Source organism: Falco punctatus (assembly GCF_963210335.1).
Source record: "Falco punctatus genome assembly, chromosome: 9".
Classification (NCBI taxonomy): domain Eukaryota; kingdom Metazoa; phylum Chordata; class Aves; order Falconiformes; family Falconidae; genus Falco; species Falco punctatus.
The window spans coordinates 45,635,980-45,655,396 of NC_137589.1; the positions used below are offsets into that span (position 1 = coordinate 45,635,980).

The 19,417-nt window shown below is 40.3% G+C and overlaps 2 protein-coding genes across 8 annotated transcripts; one reads left to right on the plus strand and one right to left on the minus strand.

Moving 5' to 3' along the window:
• The first annotated feature begins 48 nt into the window (after window positions 1-48).
• Window positions 49-14,366, plus strand: STKLD1 (serine/threonine kinase like domain containing 1). 6 transcript variants are annotated; one of them, XM_080403022.1, is made up of 19 exons: window positions 49-282; window positions 722-817; window positions 1,261-1,305; window positions 2,604-2,678; window positions 3,359-3,463; window positions 3,662-3,732; window positions 4,314-4,429; window positions 4,881-4,993; window positions 5,095-5,255; window positions 5,720-5,850; window positions 6,359-6,442; window positions 7,691-7,807; window positions 8,395-8,529; window positions 9,436-9,564; window positions 10,677-10,805; window positions 11,713-11,841; window positions 12,389-12,526; window positions 12,825-12,904; window positions 14,008-14,366. In XM_080403022.1, exons 1-19 carry the CDS (start codon window positions 268-270, stop codon window positions 14,053-14,055), a joined length of 1,917 nt encoding a protein of 638 aa, XP_080259148.1. In that variant the 5' UTR covers window positions 49-267; the 3' UTR covers window positions 14,056-14,366. The 6 variants fall into 6 exon arrangements, with proteins under 6 accessions (XP_080259148.1, XP_080259149.1, XP_080259144.1 ...); XM_080403023.1 differs by lacking the exon at window positions 722-817; XM_080403018.1 differs by lacking the exon at window positions 49-282 and having other exon boundaries at window positions 379-817.
• REXO4 (REX4 homolog, 3'-5' exonuclease) lies at window positions 13,377-19,359 on the minus strand. Of its 2 annotated transcripts, XM_080403032.1 has the most exons (8): window positions 19,092-19,357; window positions 18,429-18,778; window positions 17,980-18,135; window positions 17,568-17,761; window positions 17,026-17,114; window positions 16,367-16,441; window positions 15,604-15,678; window positions 13,377-14,777 (listed from the first exon to the last, which is right to left on the minus strand). In XM_080403032.1, exons 1-8 carry the CDS (start codon window positions 19,269-19,271, stop codon window positions 14,676-14,678), a joined length of 1,221 nt encoding a protein of 406 aa, XP_080259158.1. In that variant the 5' UTR covers window positions 19,272-19,357; the 3' UTR covers window positions 13,377-14,675. The 2 variants fall into 2 exon arrangements, with proteins under 2 accessions (XP_080259158.1, XP_080259159.1); XM_080403033.1 differs by lacking the exon at window positions 15,604-15,678 and having other exon boundaries at window positions 19,092-19,359.
• Between the last annotated feature and the right edge of the window lie 58 nt (window positions 19,360-19,417).

Genomic DNA, 19,417 nt, shown 5'->3' on the forward strand with positions numbered 1-19,417 from the left:
AAACAGCGTGTGGAGCAGCGGCGGGGGATATGGTTGTGCCGTTCCGTTTCTAATTTGTTTTTATTATTTTATTTTTATTTATTTTTTCTTCTTTTCTCCTTCAATGTATAGCGGCAGCTTTTTGGTCTGAAAACGTCACCTAAGGGAAGGGGGAGCGCTCCCTGCCTGGCTCGGCCCTGTTAGGCACCCGGTGCCTGAGGGGCTACGCTGGGCCGGGGGCTCCTCACAGCCGCCCTGCCCTGCTGAGGGGCCGGGCACTGCCGCGCCATGGAGAGATACCAGGTGCTGGCCGAGGGGCCAGGCCCTGCTCGGCGGGAAGGGCCGGCTGCAGCCCTGTGGGTGCCATAGGTGGTGCTGGGGGCTGTGTGTGGTACCCGGCCCTGGGGGGGGGCTGCGGCCTGGGGGAGGGGGTGTGGGTACTCCGGGCGTGCCAGTGCTGTGACCGTGGGGAGGGGCTGTCGGTGGCTCTGGGAGAGTGTGGCCTTGAGGGCAGGGCTGCGTGGTGGGGGGGCACCGGGGCCTGCACAGCCCTGAGGAGATGGGCCCTGCTCCCAGTAGTAGGAGGGAAATGATGGGGGTTTCCCGGGAGGGACAAGGCCTGTGGCCCCCCAGCCGGGGAGCTGGAGGTGAGTGCTGTGTGGAGAGCATCTGGGGAGGCAGGGGGCTGTGGTGCTGCTATTTGGAGCTGGGTGGGTGTATCGGTGTCGCCCCTGTGCTGCAGGTGCTGGAGCAGCTCCAGCCTGGGGCGCTGGGCACTGCAGTGGTAGCAGAACTGAAAACAGAGAAGAGTGCAGAGAAGAAGTACATAATAAAGCAGGTGAGAAGGTGGTTGCTAGGAAAACAGGAGTCTGTTGGCATGTTTGCCATTTCCATGGGCCCTTCTGATCGTAACGAACACATTAGGTGGCTTGGCCGTTGAGTAAGGGTAGGCTTATGGTTTACTGTGCTGCTGCTTTGGAAATTAGAACATTCAGGTCACTTTACTAGAATATTGAGGTTAAAACTGGGCAAAGGGGAGCAGCCTATTTATGTCTGTCCAGTGTGTTTTCACCTGGCTTGCTGCTGCTTTGACCGTGTGGGAGAAGGACTGGTTAGCTGGTGTGAATTCATTTAACACTCTGTTTCTGGCCATCTCCCAACAGAAAACTTACGCTAATTCATACCCAGTTTGCAGTTCCAGTCCTCTTGGCACAGTTGTACTGGCTTAAAGTTTGCCTGCCTTTATATTACAAACTCATCCTTCTCTTTTGTTTGGTGCAGGTTGAATGCATTGAAGAAAAGCAAGCAAATGAGGCCTTGAAGGAGGTATCAGTGCAGTTTTGCTTTACTACTTCATTTGCAAAGACCAAAGTCTTAGCGGAACAAAGCCTTTTATCTACAAGGATTAACTAAGTAAATAGTCAAGATGATCAGGTAGAACTATATGAGGGGTGTTCTCACTGCCCTCTGCTTGACCTCAGGCCAGGACTTTATATTGTTCTTTTATTTGAATATGTGGGTTCAAATGGATAGCTGTTCTCAGAGGATAGTCCTTTTTCAGAGATTGTTTTGTGCTGAAGACAAAGAGCAAAGCTCATCCTTTTGGCCTTGAAGCTGAAGGAGACTCTTGGTCTGTTCATAGTTTATTTTCAATAACTAAGTTTCTAGTTAGCATTTCATTATATCTTAATTTCTCAGATGTTTTTTGGTGTGAATGATTTGACTGTTTTTCTTCCTTTGTCCCTTATTTTTTGTGTGTGTATGCAAACTTGTTTCAGTGGCTTGAGTAAGAAGAAACATCAGAAATACTACTAGAATACCAAAATTTGTGTCAACAAAATATGTGAAGTAGCACATGATGGATTAGTTTCCGTGTCCAGTATGCATGATATCTGCAGTTGTAAATGAGTGAGAAGGCACGTCTGTACAGATGCTTCATCCTACTCAAGAGATGACCTCTTGATGTACTGAGACTGGCTTTACTGATGAAGTTTGATCCCATTTTTCTGCTGATGTACACATCTATTGAAATAAATGCAGTTGTGCCGACTGGGGGCATGGCTTTTCTTAGTTTTTCTGTTGTATTTGCACAGCCACAAACACGACTGTAGGAGAGTATGTTGAATTCTTTTTATCTTTTGTATCATCAGCAAATTTGCTGAAGTAATTGGTAACAGACTCCTACGCGGAAACCAGGTTCAAGGAGATAAGCATCTCACTAGTGGCATGTTTTCTGAGGTTTGAGCTTGCATAGGGGTTACTGGAAAGAATGGTTACGCTAGAAAAATCATCTCGTCTTTCATATTCTAAGATGTGTTTTCAGGTTAGGAAGTTAAGAACTGAAGGAGGAGGTTATGTATCATCTCCTAAAGGAGCAGTTTATATCCTTGAATCTTGCAAGGCTTTTACAGCATCACATTGAGTAGAGTCTTAGTGAAATATTTTCCTTAACTTGATGCTTGTGCATGCAAATATGTAACAGAGCTTGCGCATTCCAAGACTTTGATCAGACACGCAACATGACCAAGTCAGGAACTGGCTTAGGATATTATTTAGAGTTCTGTCAATGGGAAGGACTGTGTAGTTGTATAGAAAGCTCTCTGTATCTTTTTTATTCTATGCAGGCCATGGATTTGCTAAAACTTCATCATCCAAACATCTGTACTTACAAGGAATTGTTTGTGACTTGGGATAATGAGGTGAGAATGAAATAGGATTGGGCAAACGGGCACACATGTTCAATGTTGTGGGCATGTGAGCATTTTTGAAGGTTTAAATTTGGGGTCATTAATGTGAGATACTAAAAGAGATTATTTGATTTGAAAGAAGCCTGCTTTTTAAACTCCTAAATAAACATGCTGAAAAGCTGTGAAGTTACATGGATTGGAGTCTGTTGCATGGCAGTATTGCACACTGACTCACAGGTTCTGATGTGAATCAGCGTGCAGTACCAATTTTTCATGCAGGCATGAAAACATTTTTATAGGACACTATAGGAAGCTGAAAGCCTTGACTAACTTGCAGATTTTTTCCGGTGCTCAGGCAAAATTTGTGTTGGTTTTACGGATGCATATTTGACTTGAATTGTCCCATATGGCTTCACATAAGATGCTTGATAATGGATTTTTTGTTATCTGTTCCCCCCCCCCCCAAAAAAAAAAAAAAACAATCCCAAACCCCAAACCAACAAACATGCTGTATCTTTTATTAAAGAAAGTAAATATAGTCTCCTCTGTGAGAGATTAATATTCTCAGAACGCCTTGGTATTAGTGAACATCACAGCCATCAGTTTGGCCAGGTGCTCAGTTTTATCTTTCTTACTGGGTATGTTATTACCTGCAAAAAATTAAACAATTTTGGTGTAATGTTTTGTTACAGATATCATCTCTGTTCCTTTGTCTGGTAATGCAGTACTCGGGCCAAGGAGATCTTTCATCTGTAATCAAGGAAAAAAGGCAGAAGTCAGAAAAAATAACAGATGTGGTAAATGAAGAGGCATCTAGTTGAACTGACAGTCTCACTGCTTTTATATTTCTTACTCTGTATTTCCTCTTTCTCAAAGTCCTCCCCAAAACTTTCAAAGGCCAGTGTTTTGCTGAAGGGTGGTTTTGGACATATCTTCCAAAAGGTATTTGGAAGTTATTCTGTTGGTTACACTTTCATGTATATTCCCCTCAACAGGTGATTCTGAAGTTTCTGGGACAGATGGTAGATGCTTTGTTTTATATACACAAACAAAATATTTTCCACAGGTGAGTAGAAATCTTGTTCTCTGTCTGGTCATTGTTCTTTGCAATGTCTGTTGGTTCAGCACAGCTGCTCAGAGGCAGTGAATTTTACTGTTCCAAAAGCGGGAGTAGGAGGCAGAAATTCTGGACTTCATATATAGATAATTTTTCTGTGACTTCCGAAGTCATCTATTGAGTTTTGTCTAGAATTATCCATTTAAACAAGGTTTTCTCTGTGTTTAAATGTGCTGTAATTCTAATACTATTTTTAATACTAGATTATCTATCATCTCTGTTAATGCTTACATTTTGGTGACTGATGGACAAGGTATACCTTGTATATCTAAAGTAAGAGACAACCATGGCATTCTACGTACAGATAAATTTGTCACAATCACAAATTTTAAAGCATTTGGTTGATTATCACTTGTATATTAAAAAAAAATAAAAAAACACAAACAGAAAAAACCCAAAGCACTCACCACAACCCCCAAAACAAAAAACCCCCAAACCTAAACCTTCTAATGTGTAAAGATGCTGGCAACCTGTAGTTAGTATCATTAGACTCTAATTTCACAGGCTGACAGAAAATATTTGTGTTGCAGAAATCTCAAGCCATCAAACATACTTGTGATTGGTGAAGCATCTTTCATGCTGAGCGACTTCAGTACAGAAACACTTATGACAGATGAGCTGAAATGGAAAATAAGAGTGGAAGAAAGTAGATATTTGTTTTTTTACTTAATTTTTAAAAGATTCAGTTATGGTGGATATTTGTAGTCCTTGGAGAAAAATCAGTGAAAAAGCAAAAAAATTATCTTCCCTCCCTGTTCTCTGCATTATGCTATTTGTATTCTAAAGTATGAATAGTATATTCATGGGCAGTTGCCTGCAGCATTAATTGTGTTCACAACTGAAAAAGATACATCTGTGAATCTCGGATACTGCAACAGATACCATTCCTTTTTAGCTTGATACATATGCAGTAACATCTTAGAAAATTGTTGATTAGTTATAGTGTGTTTCTTAGTCTTTTGTGGCATATTCCCAGTAAAAAATGTCTAATCTCTGCAGGATATCTCTAAATTATAAAACAATTGCCTGCAGTTCATGCAGAAAATGGTGTATAGTACAATGTCAGCAACATGACTGTATGATTCTTATTTCAACAGATAGCAAGTCTTGGATGGCTCCGGAAACATTTCATTTTTCTTTTACTGAGAAGTCTGACATCTGGTCTCTAGGTTGTATTCTACTTGACATGTCGACCTGCTTTGTTCTGAATGTATGTAGTAATGTTTCATTATAGATTTAAAATGTCATGGGCCCGCCAGGATATCTGTAAATGAGTGTGTGAAAGCTCTTCTGGTACTACGCTTTTTACAGGCAGAAGAGATAACTTCATTGCTGCAGGATATTAGACAGGATACTGGCCGTCTTGAGGGAGTTCTAACACTACTGCAAAATGGAGATAACAGCTCTTCGCCTTTATTTCCAATTTTATGTATGATGCTACAGATTCAGCCCAGCTTGAGACCCACAGCAAAGTGAGTTCTGGATGCTTTCCGTCTGTTATTTTTTAGTCCTAAACCTCACCTACCTTGACAAAGATGGGAATGTTAGCTACTTATTGAAAGAGATTGTCAAGGCTGCTGATCTTACTGCCTTGACTAATTGCATTATTAAGAGTCAAAGAGTTAGTCTTCATTCAGAAGTAGGCATTCTGATGTGTGAGGTGTTTTTTTTGAAGAGTTACATTACAAACCATGTTATACACAATTTTACAAGCCATCAACTTGAAGTTGAGGCATGGCTTACTCAGTGTAATTTCTTTCATTACCTGTTTTGAAGTAAATTGTTTTAAGTATTGTCAAAAATAATCCAGTCTTCAAGGAAGTATTATTAGCTTTTTATATCAAAATGAAACAAAGCCTGTAGAATTATTTTTTTTTTTTTTTGTAACTTACTAGTTCTAACTTACAGGTAATGCTTTTGTTTCTCATAATTATAGGGATCTGACTGATGTTCCATTTATTAGGGAATGTCTAACTGCTGCTGGTGCGTCTTCAGTAAAACTGGAAAAGTCTTTGCCTCCCAAAGTAATAGATGTGCTCCTTGAGGGAGGAATTGCAAGTGTTCTAGGTAATAAGGAAAACTAATGTAATGGGGATTTTTCCTAGGAAATAAACCATGTGTTTTCCAGTCAGCATGTATTCTACTTGAAAATGAATTATTGGGTGTTCATTTTACTTGAAATAAAATGGGATGCTATTTGGAGGAAGGATCATTTTTGTCAATTCATGCCAGCAAAGGATCTGCTCTGTTATTTTCCTTGGAAGTAAGGAAGTTATCTTAATGTGAGAAGGCTATCGGAATAATGCATTCAAAGCCCCTATCCCTGTTCTGATTTAATATTCAAACAGGTCTACAAAATATATAACGCCAAATACACAATTATACAGGTGAATCATAACACTTTGATATTTAAATATTTGATGCAGTAGGGGAAAAGTTTTTCTCTTTTCAACAATCACAAATTACATTATTTTCATTTATATAAATTCAGTTCTTGGACAGAATAGAGAAAATCTGAGTGCTTTTTGTAAGTGTTTGTATTGGATGGTTAGAAGAATTTTCTTGGTTTATATAGAATTTATGCAGGCTTTCTGGGATATAGAAGAAGTACAGGCTGAAGCTATTCAGCACCTTGCCAGCTTTGCAAGAGATAAAAGTGGTAAGGCACTGCTTTACTAATTTATTCTGCTCTTTCCTTACGTTTTGAGATAATAGGAATTAAATGAGAATGAAATTTCTCTCTTCCTAGTTCTCACTTTTGGAATGTACTGGAATAGGCCACTAATTGATGTGATTGTGTTGGTACTTGTTTTGTAAATGCTTTTGTTGAACAGCAGAGATGTCTTACTGGATGAGAAAAATGGGCACTGGAAAAAAACTACTTAGTGATATTTCAGTTGGCAGCTAAGGTCAACTGGCAAACTGACATTTGAGGAAGGTAATTCATATCAGCATTGGGGCAACTGGGGGGTAATACCTAGGGCTGTAAGACAGAGCAAAAGGAAGCTACATATGTCTAGTTTGTGTGTCTAATAAAGCTGTGTGAGCGGAACTGTATGTTCTCCCAGCATCTGCACATCTTTCAGATTAATCTTTCAGATCAAGATTAATATTTTCAAAGCACTGTTACCTCAGTTATAAAATGCACTATCATTTGATAGTGATAGCATTTTGATGTTGTGTTGTCATTGGCTTATGATGTTAAAGCACAGGGGTGTGCATATTTGTAATCAATAAAGAAAAATAATTTGTTTTTTTTCCAAAAAAATTAATGAATGGTTCTTCATGATTCTCACTCAGTCCTATTGATGGCAGCACAAGGCTGTGCACGCATCTGACTGACTTGTTTGGCACTTCTGCACCATGGCTTATCATGACTACTGCTCACAGCTTTGAAGATGCCCAAAATGGATCTCTAAAAACCATCCGTTTTTTCCTCAACACTTGATCATATATTTGCGGATACACTGAATAGCTGTGTTAGGTATTCCAAAAGCTCAAAGTCTTCCTAGAACTAGGGGCCCTGATGAAATACTTCCCTCCACAGGTTCTAAAAGCGTGGCTTTAGGCTCATGCACAATGTTCTGCTGCACAACTTGCTACATGACCAGTGAACAATGCCAGTGTGACTTAATGAGGAACGTGCCAGCTACACTTAGCTTGCATACGTTTGCAGCTGTCTTTAATAAAAGACATTTCTCAGAGACTACAACATTCACTCTGTATTGTTCCATCTATACTTGTATTTTGTTCTCTGATTCAAGAGTGTTGTTCTGGTGTATCACACTGTCCACAGGGACTGTAATTTATTTGAAACTGGAACTGTTGTGCTTGGAGTATATATACTCACTGAGTCTTCTAAGCTGTGTAACTGAATGTTGTCTCAAATAATTTCTTTTCCATGCAGCCTTGCCCTATTTGCCAGCGTTCACAGAACTGATTACTTTTGCCATGAAGACTCATGTAGATTCTCTCAAGTTACAAGTAGATGGTTGCAGTTTATTGCTTGAAGTTCTTAGTCACGGTACAGTTACGAGACTTCCAACTTACCCTGATTAATACAGCCTATTTCTTGTAAAGTTAGGTGTAGTGGCTAAGGTTTTAAATCGGTCCAGTAATGATTTTAGGGGATAAATTTAAAGTAATAGAGGAATCACTAGCTTTAATAAAGTCTGGATGCTCATGAACTTTCTTCAGGACTAGCGTACATTAATTTTGTGTTGGTGTTAATTTTAAATTTAAACCAGGCTACTGATCTTAGGCTACCAAGTTTGTTTTCATGTTACGTAGAGTGTTACTAGACTGCATAAATAAGAGTAAGTGTTCTGGAATTTAAAACCATAAAAGCATTTTTTGGTCTCTTGTGTGGTCCCTGCTGTCACTTTCTTGGCAACTTACCTTAGTAACACCTGATAGCGATACAAGCTTGAAAATAGCAAGAGTTGTGTCTCAAAAGAAAATTTTAAGTAACTTTTGGATATGTTATGTGAAGAAATGCTGTTAATGGAATGTTTTCCTTAGTCTGGCAGCAGGGGGTTCAGACTTTATTCAAAGCCTGAATAAGGCTTTGAACTGAAATGTTTGTTCTGTTAAAATGTTTACTTTTGACAGCTCTAGAACAGGATGTGGTGATGGCCCTGGATGAGAATGTGACCAGCTGTCTGTTAGACACAGTGAGAAAACACTCTGAAAATGAAGAGTTACTTTCGTTGGTCTGCACATTATTGATGATGATTTCAGCCAGTGGTGGGTCACCTTGTTCACTTTTGGGGAATGTTCTTATGTTTCTCCTTTTATAATCTAATCTAAGATATAATTAAGAACTTGACTTCACTGAGAGATGTGGATGTCTGTAGGTACTACTTTAATAGTGGTAGAGAATGGCAAGACTGACTAGATATTGGTAAGATAACACTCCTGGAAGTGTTAGATACACTGCTGATGCTTCAGGTACTCACAGAATTATATTTACTAGAGTGGTCCTGCATTTCATCTTTTTTTAGAAACAAGTACAAACTGTGCAAATAGTAGTGGTTGGGAAAATGAGGGCACAGAACCTGGATTCTATTTTTGACTGTGCCACGGTGAATTGAAACTATCCTACTTAATTTCTGTACTTTGTTTTTTCTCCTGAGTTTGTAATTGTTAAATATTTATAGTATTTTACTTGTTTTCAGTGTCAGTTCAACAGTCAACCATTTTTATAAATGGTTACAGAAGGATTTAACAGCAAGGGTGTAATCTAAAAAAAAAAAAGTACAGTGTGTCAAGTACGAATAAACTTACCATCTAAGATCAAACTTTTTTTATACAGTGTTTCCTAATTCTGAAGCTGAGGTAGCTTGAATTGCTAGGTTGCAAAGATTGGAAAAGTAGTATTTTATACCCTTGCAGTTCCTTTACTGCTTTGCAAATTTCAGGTCTGTAAGGAAAAAGGATGGCCAAACATCCTTTTGAAAGGGCTGCTTGTGCTAAACAGTATGGTTAAGTGCATCTTGTTAAAAGAATCTGGTCTGTTCTCTTGCTTTCTTTTGTTCCGCTGATGGTATCCTGTTACTGGTTTGTTACTGCTGTTTAAATATGTAATTGCTGTCTGTTGCGAGGACAGTGAGTGGGACAAAAATACCAGATTCCATATAATTTGGTTTTCAGAAGTTGCTGCAGAGAATCTAAAGAAAGTTGGAGTAATTCCAGACCTCCTGTCAATTTTAAGAAATTATCTTCATAATGAAAAGATCTGCTTCTCTTGCTGTGGAGTTCTCTGGAGCTTGGCTGTGAGCGGTAAGTAGAACACAGCAAGTATTGTGCCTAGAGTCATGTGACTGAAAGGCAGCAGGTATTGTGCCTAAAGGGTTCAGACATTCCTGTTGCTGGGACTGGATTTTTCTTCTTTCTCACATTCTGGAGAGATGTCTCCACAGCACTACTAGAATAACTTTAAGTGATCTGGAGTTATATGAGAGAAGACTAAAATCTAATGCAGACTTTAGCAACCCTTCTTGTGATAAGGTTTCAAAGTCAAATTCTTACAGTTCAGGCCAAGATATGGCTTATGAGTAGACCGTCAGTAACGGAAGGGTACGCACAGTTTCTGGTTTGTCAGTCACGTGGGTTTTGCTCTGCTTTTAGCAGAGGGAGTGCAGTGAAAATAGCATATTAGGTTAGGTATCAGAATAGCATTTGGAATTAATAGCACCTTATTTCTTTGAATCACATTTCTCTTGGCAGCACTGGTGTAAATCTTGAGTTGGACATCAAGATTTGCTTTTCCAGGAGAAATGTGACTGGCAAGGTGGCAAGTGTACTCTTCCCATTGCCTTAGAACTAAACTACTGTCACCTGACAGTATTGGAGAGCTGTGGGTGATGGATTGAGCTGACCCCTTCTAATGAGACCATGCTGGGAGTTTTTTAGGGGATTTGTTTCTATGACATGTTCTTGTCTAGGTGTATGGTGTTGCAATCATTAAGGAAGGCTGAAAGCACAGAATGTGCACAATTGTACTTGGTGTGTTTTATTCCCTCTGTGCAGCAAACCATCCATTTAATTTATGGAACTAAATATCCATCCTGCCAACCGTATTCTGTCGAAAAGGAGGTTATTTTTGGAGGTTTCTTACTGTGATCCCCATGTATAATTTAAATGGCAAAGAACTTCTCCAGGAGCCAGTTTTCACCTTTCTGCAATAAACATTACTGTCAGTTCTGTAAAATTTGAATGTGGTTTTGTACATTTTGGATTCCTTCCCTCTGCCGCTGTCCATACTAAAATAATGTCGCAGTACTCCAATGGTATCACCTATTAGGTTTTACTGATACATGCACATTGTAAGTCAAATTGTGATATTATTACTTGATTAACTGATGCATTCTCTTTTTGTTACGGTAATTCAGAGAATAATGTAGACAAAGCATTGCTGAAAAGTGCTGTTCCTGTGACCTCTGCGGTCCTTCAAGAGCACCTCCAGAACGGGACAGTTACGGAGTCTGCTTGCTCAGCTTTATGGGCATTGTCACTCCAAGGTGTGTTTTCCTTTTCTTCTTGTCCCCTGTGCATGGAAAAGGCTAGTGTGCCAGACCACGTCTGTCAGTGAGGAGCCTTGAAACACAGGCTGCTTGGCCTTAGCAGGCTCTGCAGATGGCAGCAGAGTTTGGAACTTGTATCCTCTCTTAACCAGTCTTCCCTGTACTTGCTCTCTAATGCTCCCTAATGAAGCCATTTTTGATGAGCTGTAGCAATTATATAACTAGGTACCGATAACGATTACTGTAACGATGGGCAGCTACGACAACCCCCATTGTGCAGAGCACTCCAGCTTATCTCTTAAGACCAACAATCCCATTTGTGTTACTCCTTTGAACATAGCATTAGTGTTGTGCAGCATGGGCTGGGAGGTTTGGGTTTATGCCATTTGCTTTTTAAATTGGGAACTATATTTCAGATTAAAAAATAAAGTATCACTGTCATTATCATGTGCACTAAAGAACACATTCTTGCAGTACTGCTCTGTCTTATTTCTTCCTCATGAAAGAATATTGCTGTACCTTTACCTGCTGCCCTGCGCTTAACGCCATTGTTTTCACCAAGATGAGCTGAATAAACACCCTGAGCAATCTCATTTCAAGTACCCATCAGCAGAACAAGCTGGATATTCAGGACTGGCCATTCCTTTTGGCTTGGAGAATGAAAGGGAATCTTGGCACAGAAGATATATCAGAAATTTCTCCTAGACCTGGATCAAGTCACGATAAAGACTTTATTTGGCCTTTTGTACTGCAGTACAGGCTTTCACATGCTTTTTTGTAATTTTTCACATAATTGAAAAGTCCTTTTAGAAACAGGAGCCAAAATCTGAAATGCTGAGGAGCATTTTGAAGGTTTTTGAGAATATTGAAGCTTTGGAGTTTTGTGTGTGGTTTGCTTTTTAAGGTTGCTTAACTGAAAATGAGTATGAGCCCGTAACAGCGCTTCTGCTGGATGCACTCAGGAAGAACCCAGAAAGACCAGTGCTGGTGAAGAATGCCTGCCAGGCATTAGCAAGCCTTCTAAGGCTATCTGGTAACATTCAGCAATTCTTTTTTTTATTAATAGCAAATCAGCTCAGAAGTGGATGTCTCTGTATAGTTCAAGAGTTCATAGTGGGATTGGGATTGACATCTGTCCTACCGAGTTAATCTTTTCTTGCAGGACAGAGTGGAAGAGGAAACAGTGAAACTGAAGGTGCAAATTTTTTTCTTTCCACAGACCCAGCATGCATGTGTGAGAAGTATTAGATCAGTATAATCAGATCTATTAATAACTTGAGAGTGTTTTGTTATATTACAATGAAGTTGTTTCAACAGTGTAAAAGGGTCGAGCTGAATCAATGTGAAAACAATAAACATTCAAATACCACTTCTGTCCTGCACGACAGTGTCAGCTGCATATATGGTCTTGTACTTGTTGCCCAGATGTGCTTCAGCATAGCTTTTAGGAAGACTGAAAGTAATGGGCATGACTTCCTGGAAAAAATATTACATGTGTGCTAGCTGGAGCAGCGGATTGGAAAGCAGATAATGCAGTTTGCAGTGATCAGTGAGCCCAGCAGTGTTTGTCTCCCTTTCAGAAATATCAGCTTTGAGATTTATAACGGATTCAAAAGGCAGTGGAATAAACCTGATCAAAGATGCCTACCACCTTCACTTTGATAATCCAGAAGTGGTGGAAAACATCTGTATGCTGATTAATGAGATGGCTCAGTATGGTAAGATAGTGTGGTATTTGTTGAGTCTCTTCCTCTCCTTCACTCCCAAAAGAAAACTGTAACAGCAGCTGCTCAGGGTCAGGAAAGACTTGGGTATCTGAGAAGGGAGAATGAATTAGAACCGAGAGTTCATTCCACTTGTTCTTGAATAATTATAAATGCCACTCTGATGTTACAACACTGTAACTTGATCTTATGTGATCTTGCCTTCTCTTTGTGTAGATCTGTCCTCTCTCTGCTCTCCTTTAGCTTCAGCCTTGTGAGTAACCGTCAATTATCCTGCTCGTTTACATTACAGATGATGTTGTGCTGGATATGCTGTCCCAGAAAATGGAAGACCTGCTGTCTGAAATAAAAATCCGGTTTCCATCTAGCATGGTATGTAGAAGTCCCTGATAATAGGAGTTGGATGCTTAGCCTGTTATTTCTGGTTATGGATTTTATAATTTTCAAATAGTTGGAATTACATAGTGCAGAAACTTACAGAAGTGTATAGGTGTATAAGAAGAGTGAGTTTGTAAGAATATTTCTAACTACTGAAAACAAGTAGTTGGAAGGTTTTTTTCCTTTATGCTGTAATTTTTTTTTAAGACTGTTCTGGTCTTTTGCAACATTGCATTGCATTAATTTACCACATCCTTCACACTAAAACAGGCTAAAGTTTACAGGAATAAAGCATAAGTATATTATATCCAGTTATTTTTTTGCAAGTGGCATCCTTAAAAAATAAAACCCCAAAACCCAACAAAACAAGCCCTTGTCACAGTTTGTCTGAAGATTTAACTTATATTAAATTTCAACAATAGTCATACTGAAAAAAGGTAACTGTTGAGACACCAGAGACGGCAAGGTTATTCAAGTTATTTAATGTGTTACACTAGTATTACCTTTGCAACAGCTTGCTGTCAAGAAACTAGTAATTAGAAGTTTGTTCATCAAGCCAACAGAACTGGTTAGTCTTATAACATTGCTCTTTAGTTACACGTAAGGCTGTTTACATAACTTGTCTCAAAGACAGTTAAATGCAGACTTGCTCTCCTGTGTCTCCTGCATGCATTGCCTGTGCCGTTTTAATGAACGCTGCAGCTCGAAGGTAATGCAGAAAAATCATGAAAGAGAAGAAAGCTCCCTCTTCCGTTGTAAACCTTATTCATCGTTCCTCATGTCCCATTGACAGCACAGACAGACCAGAACACTCTCATTCTAGCAATAGAGCATGTGACATGCAACTGCTAAATCTCCAAAACACAGTCCTTGTAACCTTCCAGTATCCATTTAGATTATTTAAATCATAGCATTAGTATTCAGTCTGGTAATGATAGCTCCTTTGGATTTTGCAGAATCAGACCCCACAAAGGTTTAAAACACCAGCCACTTTAAAGACCTATGTTAGATACAGTGTTTTTATTAATAAATGAATATAAAAATAAGTGAAGCAACAAGGTAACCTTTTATTTGACAATTCTCACATTTCTCTCCAGGAGATAATGACCCTTGTGGATGCAACGCTTCTGAAACTGCAGAAGTAAAAGAAATTTTTTGTACAAGAACAAGATTTGTACACTTCTGGTTCAGATAAAAAAAGCTTGGATCCTTCAGAAATACCGTAAAGGTTTTTTCTCACCAGAAAGATTAATATTGGGCTATTAATAATATATAAACAGTTATATATTCTGTTCACTTAGGTATCACAACTGTGAGACTAACAGCAGTAAATAAGAATTCACTTTACTTTGTAGACTTTTAAGTATCTGAAATAAAGATTTTTAGTCTTGGGTGTTTCAGCAAACCAATAACAGTTTCTTCCTTCATCTAGTGTAATTTAAAACCACCTTTTTTTTTTTTAAAAAAAAAACTTACTCAGTGTATGTTTCCTTTGCAGAAATTTAACTGAAGTACTTAACAAATGCAGGCATTTGTTATGAGTATTTTTTAAAGACAATGGTAGGCATTAGGCATAGGTACCATCCAGAAAGGGGATACTAGAAGTATTCTTGTGTGGCAGCATTCAGGTACCAGGTTAGATGTATTGCCTTTTGATTGGTGTTTATGAAGTAGCTGCTGTCGGTTCTGAGTTCTTTCTAGATTTGCCCTGGAATGTGACACGAAACCAGCAAATGCTGCAGATAAAAACACAGGGTAGAATCATTCAAGTTTTACAATTTTTGTTGTTAGATTTGTTCTTAACAGCAGCTTCCCATTTAGTTTTCTCTAAGGTGTACAGTCTCATAGCTGCTTGTGCATCCTGAATCTAAAAGAGAACAGAAGCAACAGGAGGTTTAATGAAACATAGTTGAATCATGGTTTAAGAACATTGTTGTTAATAAGCAGCTAAATCTTCCATCACTTTAATACATCCTTTCAATTAACATTTCATAATCTCTTTCTAGATTTAGGTTCTGTGACTAGTGGAGGGGATGAGTACGTATTCAGACTGCACGGCCCACCACAAGGCTACGTATTTCTCTTTCTGATTGTGAGCTGGAAAGCCATAATGGAAAAAATACTCTTGATACAGAAAATACATTGAGATAGATATATATTGAAAAATACTCGATACGGTATCTTGGAGATATCTTTTTGATACTCTTGTGAACAAGAGTACGTGGTCACAATTTGCCCTGCTTCTTCAGTTCATTGCTCTGCTATATCCTCCCGTCCACTGAAAGAAAGGAACTAGCTCCTGAGATTCAGTAGTAGGCTCTCAAGCTATTTTATGCAACCTACCACAATACAGTGGTGCAGGGTGCTGCTTGTAAGGTAAGCTGTCAATACTTGAGAATTACTTTTTTCCCCTGGGTATCTTCAATAACAAGAATTACTATTTAAGCAAAATACAGTTGACTTGTGTAAAATAGTTGAAAATAAGAAAATAATCAAAGTGTTATGAGACATGCAATGGTAAGCAAGCTTAGGTGACAATCTCACTGCAGGATGGTGTCCCAGCAGAGCTTGCTAACTTTCAATAAGAGACTAGATAGAAACCACAGCATTCTGGATTGAACCCAGATCCTAGAGCTAATGTGTAGTACCTTGCTGATCTACCCAAAAATGTTATGTTCTGATGAGATACATACTGAGCAGTGCTCCGATGTCTGCACTTGAACATTCAGCAGTCTCTCACAGAGCAGTTTCAATGATGGCCGTCCGTTCTAGAAACAGAAAAGGTAGAATCGTGCTGTCTTGCACTATTTGAAAAACATACATAGATGTGTGTGCATATATAAATTATTCATTTAAGTGTACTCCTCAAAGTACAGCACATCTCTGCTTCTACTGGTGAACTGTCAAGAATAATGAATTATAAGCTTTATGCATGCACTGCTGAAAGGATTTTTTGTATTACCATAATCCTAAGGTTTGTTTGTTGTGAAAAAGAAAACCTGAGTTTGTAGTTACAAAATTTAAAGTATCTCCCTATAATCTGAACCTTTACTCCTGCAGAAACGTGAAGCCATCTATTTTTTTTTATATCCCTACGGAAACGATACCATTAAGATGACTGCATAAGCCTTACCACAAGGAGGACTCTATCACCTTATTTTGCTGTCCAGAAAAGCATTACAAAGACCATGCAAGTGCTCAAGAATGTAAGAGCCACTAGATTTTGTGCACAGGTATTACTGGTGATGTTTGCACTGAACTATGTAACTTGGTGATTATTTCAATCACTAAGCATTCAACTAGACAAGGATTTTTGAATGACAAAAGACTGGCATCCCCATTTCAGGTAGGAAAGAAGGAACAGGGTCAGGTAGAGGCGAGTGTAGGAGTGAGCTAGCAGCTGGGGGTCAGCAGCTCAAGAGTCAAATGAGGCGTGCTTTCCCATCAGTTTCTTACCTTGACTCTCTGTCTGAAAGGCTTGTATCTTTGTGTGTCACGTATCTTCTTCTGAGGGTGATCAAGAAATAGGACCTAGAAGAAATTACATTTCCAGTCCAAAAGTGTGCTGTTGCATGGAACTTTATACAGGTGAACGTAGAGCTTCCTGCTGTTTCCTTCCATCCGTTGCAAGAGACAGTTCAAACCCATGAATGAACAAGACCAAGATCATCCAGACACTGGCTGGGCTCAAGAACCACAGTTCTACTTGGGTATGAGAAACAAATTAATCTGGAGGCACCGCCTGCAGAGACTACCTGCAGTGCTGGTATGGCATGACATAAGATAGCTGTCTCCGGTAACCATGACCAGACTGCTGAGCTCTGGGGACTAAGCAAACATGCAGACGGGCTTTTGCATCATTCTGTTTCTTTCCTGGCTCTTTAGGAGGCAGATCAGTGCTATTAGCAACAGAGTTTGGAAGCTGAAGAACTTTAGTGAGCAAGTGGCTAGGGCTCTAATTGATGTAGCATGAAATTACAAGAAACTGAGGTAAGTGATAAAGCTGTAGTTCCCAGGAGTTCAGGTATGTTCATCTGAATAATGTGTTAGAAATTTAATCAATTTTAAATCTTTTGGAGCCTTGTCCCCAAAGTAACAAACATGCAGCTGTATACCTTCAAATCATTGCGTAAAGCATGTCCAACTAAAATCCTCCCATTTAAGATGTTGGCGACCTCCTTCTGAACTGTTTTAAAATCTTCACCTAAAAATACCACACAAGGAAATGCTTGCCATTATATGCATAAGACAACTAAGCAATTGTTTCAGCAGCTAAAACAGTGCATCTTTGCTGTGGAAGCAATTGTATCCTTAGGACTGCAGTTACATACATTTGTATAGTATGCTAAATCTTCTGCTTGTCAGAAGAGCATAGAGAATTCCATAAAGAACATAGGAAGTTTATTTGCTTCTATTGCTATTATTCCCATAACATAATTCACAAGTTAATTTCTTCTAGGGCATTAGCGACCACTCTGTAAACTAAGTACTTCCCATGGTGGGTTTTTTTTAGCATTCAGACATTTTGTTTTCCATTTCCCAAAATAGGTCTAAAACTTTTTCCGAAGTCAGCCAGTAATGTTTCTGTGATAACCTGTTACATTTTTCCCTCCTGAAAGAACATTTTAAAAAAAAAAAACCCAAACAAACCTCCTACCTGTATTTATGTTCTCAGGGCGTATGCCACTAACAGCTGTTCTGTAATCAGTCACCTCTTCTGTAGGCTTGACATACTTGTCATAAACGCACTTTCCAAATTGATTCACGATGGACACACGAGCCACAATACTGTCTTCACCCTTCGGTCCCACTCCCACCATCTCACAGTCCATGGCTACAGCTCGTGTCAGCCTAAAAGACAAAGGACAGCATGGTGACACCTCTGTTACAGCGACCCCACAGCAGAGTTCACAAGGTGCACACGTCAATATGAACTGGGGAAACTCAGCAATTTATCTGTCAGCAGATGCAGGGAGATGTCAGCTTATGCTGTGCACCTGCAAATCACAGTTATTGGAAGATAATCTCAATGCCTCTGCTGCCATCCTTCCCGCTGGAATGCCACTCACCCTTCAGAAGCCTTTTCTTTAACCAGCACCTGCTCCACAGACTGTTTGGGTTGGCCTGTTTCAAGTCCCAGATTTCTTCTAGCAATTTTTGCTGCTTCAGGTCCTATTGCTGCTTCAATATCGTTTGGATCAACGTCATCAAACCAGATTTCAGCCCTGGTAAGTAAAGATTTAATTACATTTAATGGTCTTAAAGGAGTCTTGCACCTTTATATTGTAGAAAAAACATACTTATTTTTTAAATCAAGAAATTATCCCCAGGAAAATTAGTCTAGTACTGTCACCTATGCAGGTTTGTTGCTATATCTGAGGAGCAGGGGCAGCATGTGTCTCATTTCTCCCCAAAACTTGGTCTGGAAGAAGCTGTTTAGAATGTACTGCTCTGTGCTCCTTAAGTACACCTCCCAAAATAAATATCCACATACACATATGATGCCTGAAGTACTCACTCTTTGGGTTGCTCCTCTGCATGTTCTTCAGCTTTCCTCCTCTTATGTTTTATATTACCTTTCTCCTTTAAAATACTGCCATTTTTCTTTTTTTCTTTGCAGCCTTTTCCACCGCTTTTGGTATTATTTAATTTCTCATCCACTGCAACGCTCTTGGATTTTTCCTTAGCCAGAGGAGGGCTGTCTTTAGCAGAACCATTGCCTGTTTTATGTGTGGATTTGGCCTTCACCACATTCCCATTCACAGCTGGGACTCCCTGGCCATTTCCCGCTTTGACTGGGTGCTTTGTCGTGAATGTTTGACGCGCAGAAAGGGACTCATTAGCGCTATTTGCCTTTTGCTTGAGTAGCTAGAACAAACAAACAAAACAAAAAAAGGGAAAAAAGTATTATTTCCCTCCACTTCTGGTCCAGCACCTCTCCTGAGGGCTCCTGGCATCCTGCCTTTCATGGCTGCTTGGCACCATCCGGCTCGGGCCATCCCAGGTGCCTGCCCACCGCACTTTCTTGACACATTAATATCTATTTTTTTTTCGTAATTACCACATACAAAGCAGAACCGCATTCAGAGAAGGGCAGGATGCCCCCCGGGCGCCTCCCCCGCCCCAGGCCCCCGGGGATGCCTCCGGCTCACCCCAGCCGGGTGCCCCGGTCCCCCCTCACCTCCTGCAGCGCCTTCCAGTTGGAGGAGAACTCCCGGGGGCTGCGGGGGGGGGCCGCCGCCATGCCGGGGCCTTGTGGCGCGGGCCCCGCCGCTGCTTCCCCACGGCCGCGCCGGGCCTTCCTCTTCCTCCTCCTGCCCGTCCTGCGGGCCTCGGGCTCCGCGGGGCCCTGCTTCGCCATGCGGCCCCCCAGCCCCCGCGGGGCAGCGAGTCCCAACCGGGCCGAGGCTGCAGCTCCCCGCCACGCCGGGGCCGCGCAGCGCCGCACCCGCCCGGTGGGGAACGCAGGCCCGCGCTTCGGTTCCGGGCTCCTGCTGGGCCTACGGC

Bases quoted from the DNA above. Each gene is read 5' to 3' on its own strand.
- REXO4 (XM_080403032.1), bottom strand. From the start codon at position 19,271: ATGGCGAAGCAGGGCCCCGCGGAGCCCGAGGCCCGCAGGACGGGCAGG. The intron at 18,136-18,428 runs GTGAGTACTTCA...TTTACTTACCAG, and splicing joins GCAGAGGAGCAACCCAAAGA to GGCTGAAATCTGGTTTGATG. The intron at 16,442-17,025 runs GTATACAGCTGC...AATTTCTTCTAG, and splicing joins CTTTACGCAATGATTTGAAG to GTCCTATTTCTTGATCACCC.
- STKLD1 (XM_080403018.1), top strand. From the start codon at position 539: ATGGGCCCTGCTCCCAGTAGTAGGAGGGAAATGATGGGGGTTTCCCGG. The intron at 2,679-3,358 runs GTGAGAATGAAA...GTTTTGTTACAG, and splicing joins TTGTGACTTGGGATAATGAG to ATATCATCTCTGTTCCTTTG. The intron at 6,443-7,690 runs GTAAGGCACTGC...TTTTCCATGCAG, and splicing joins CTTTGCAAGAGATAAAAGTG to CCTTGCCCTATTTGCCAGCG.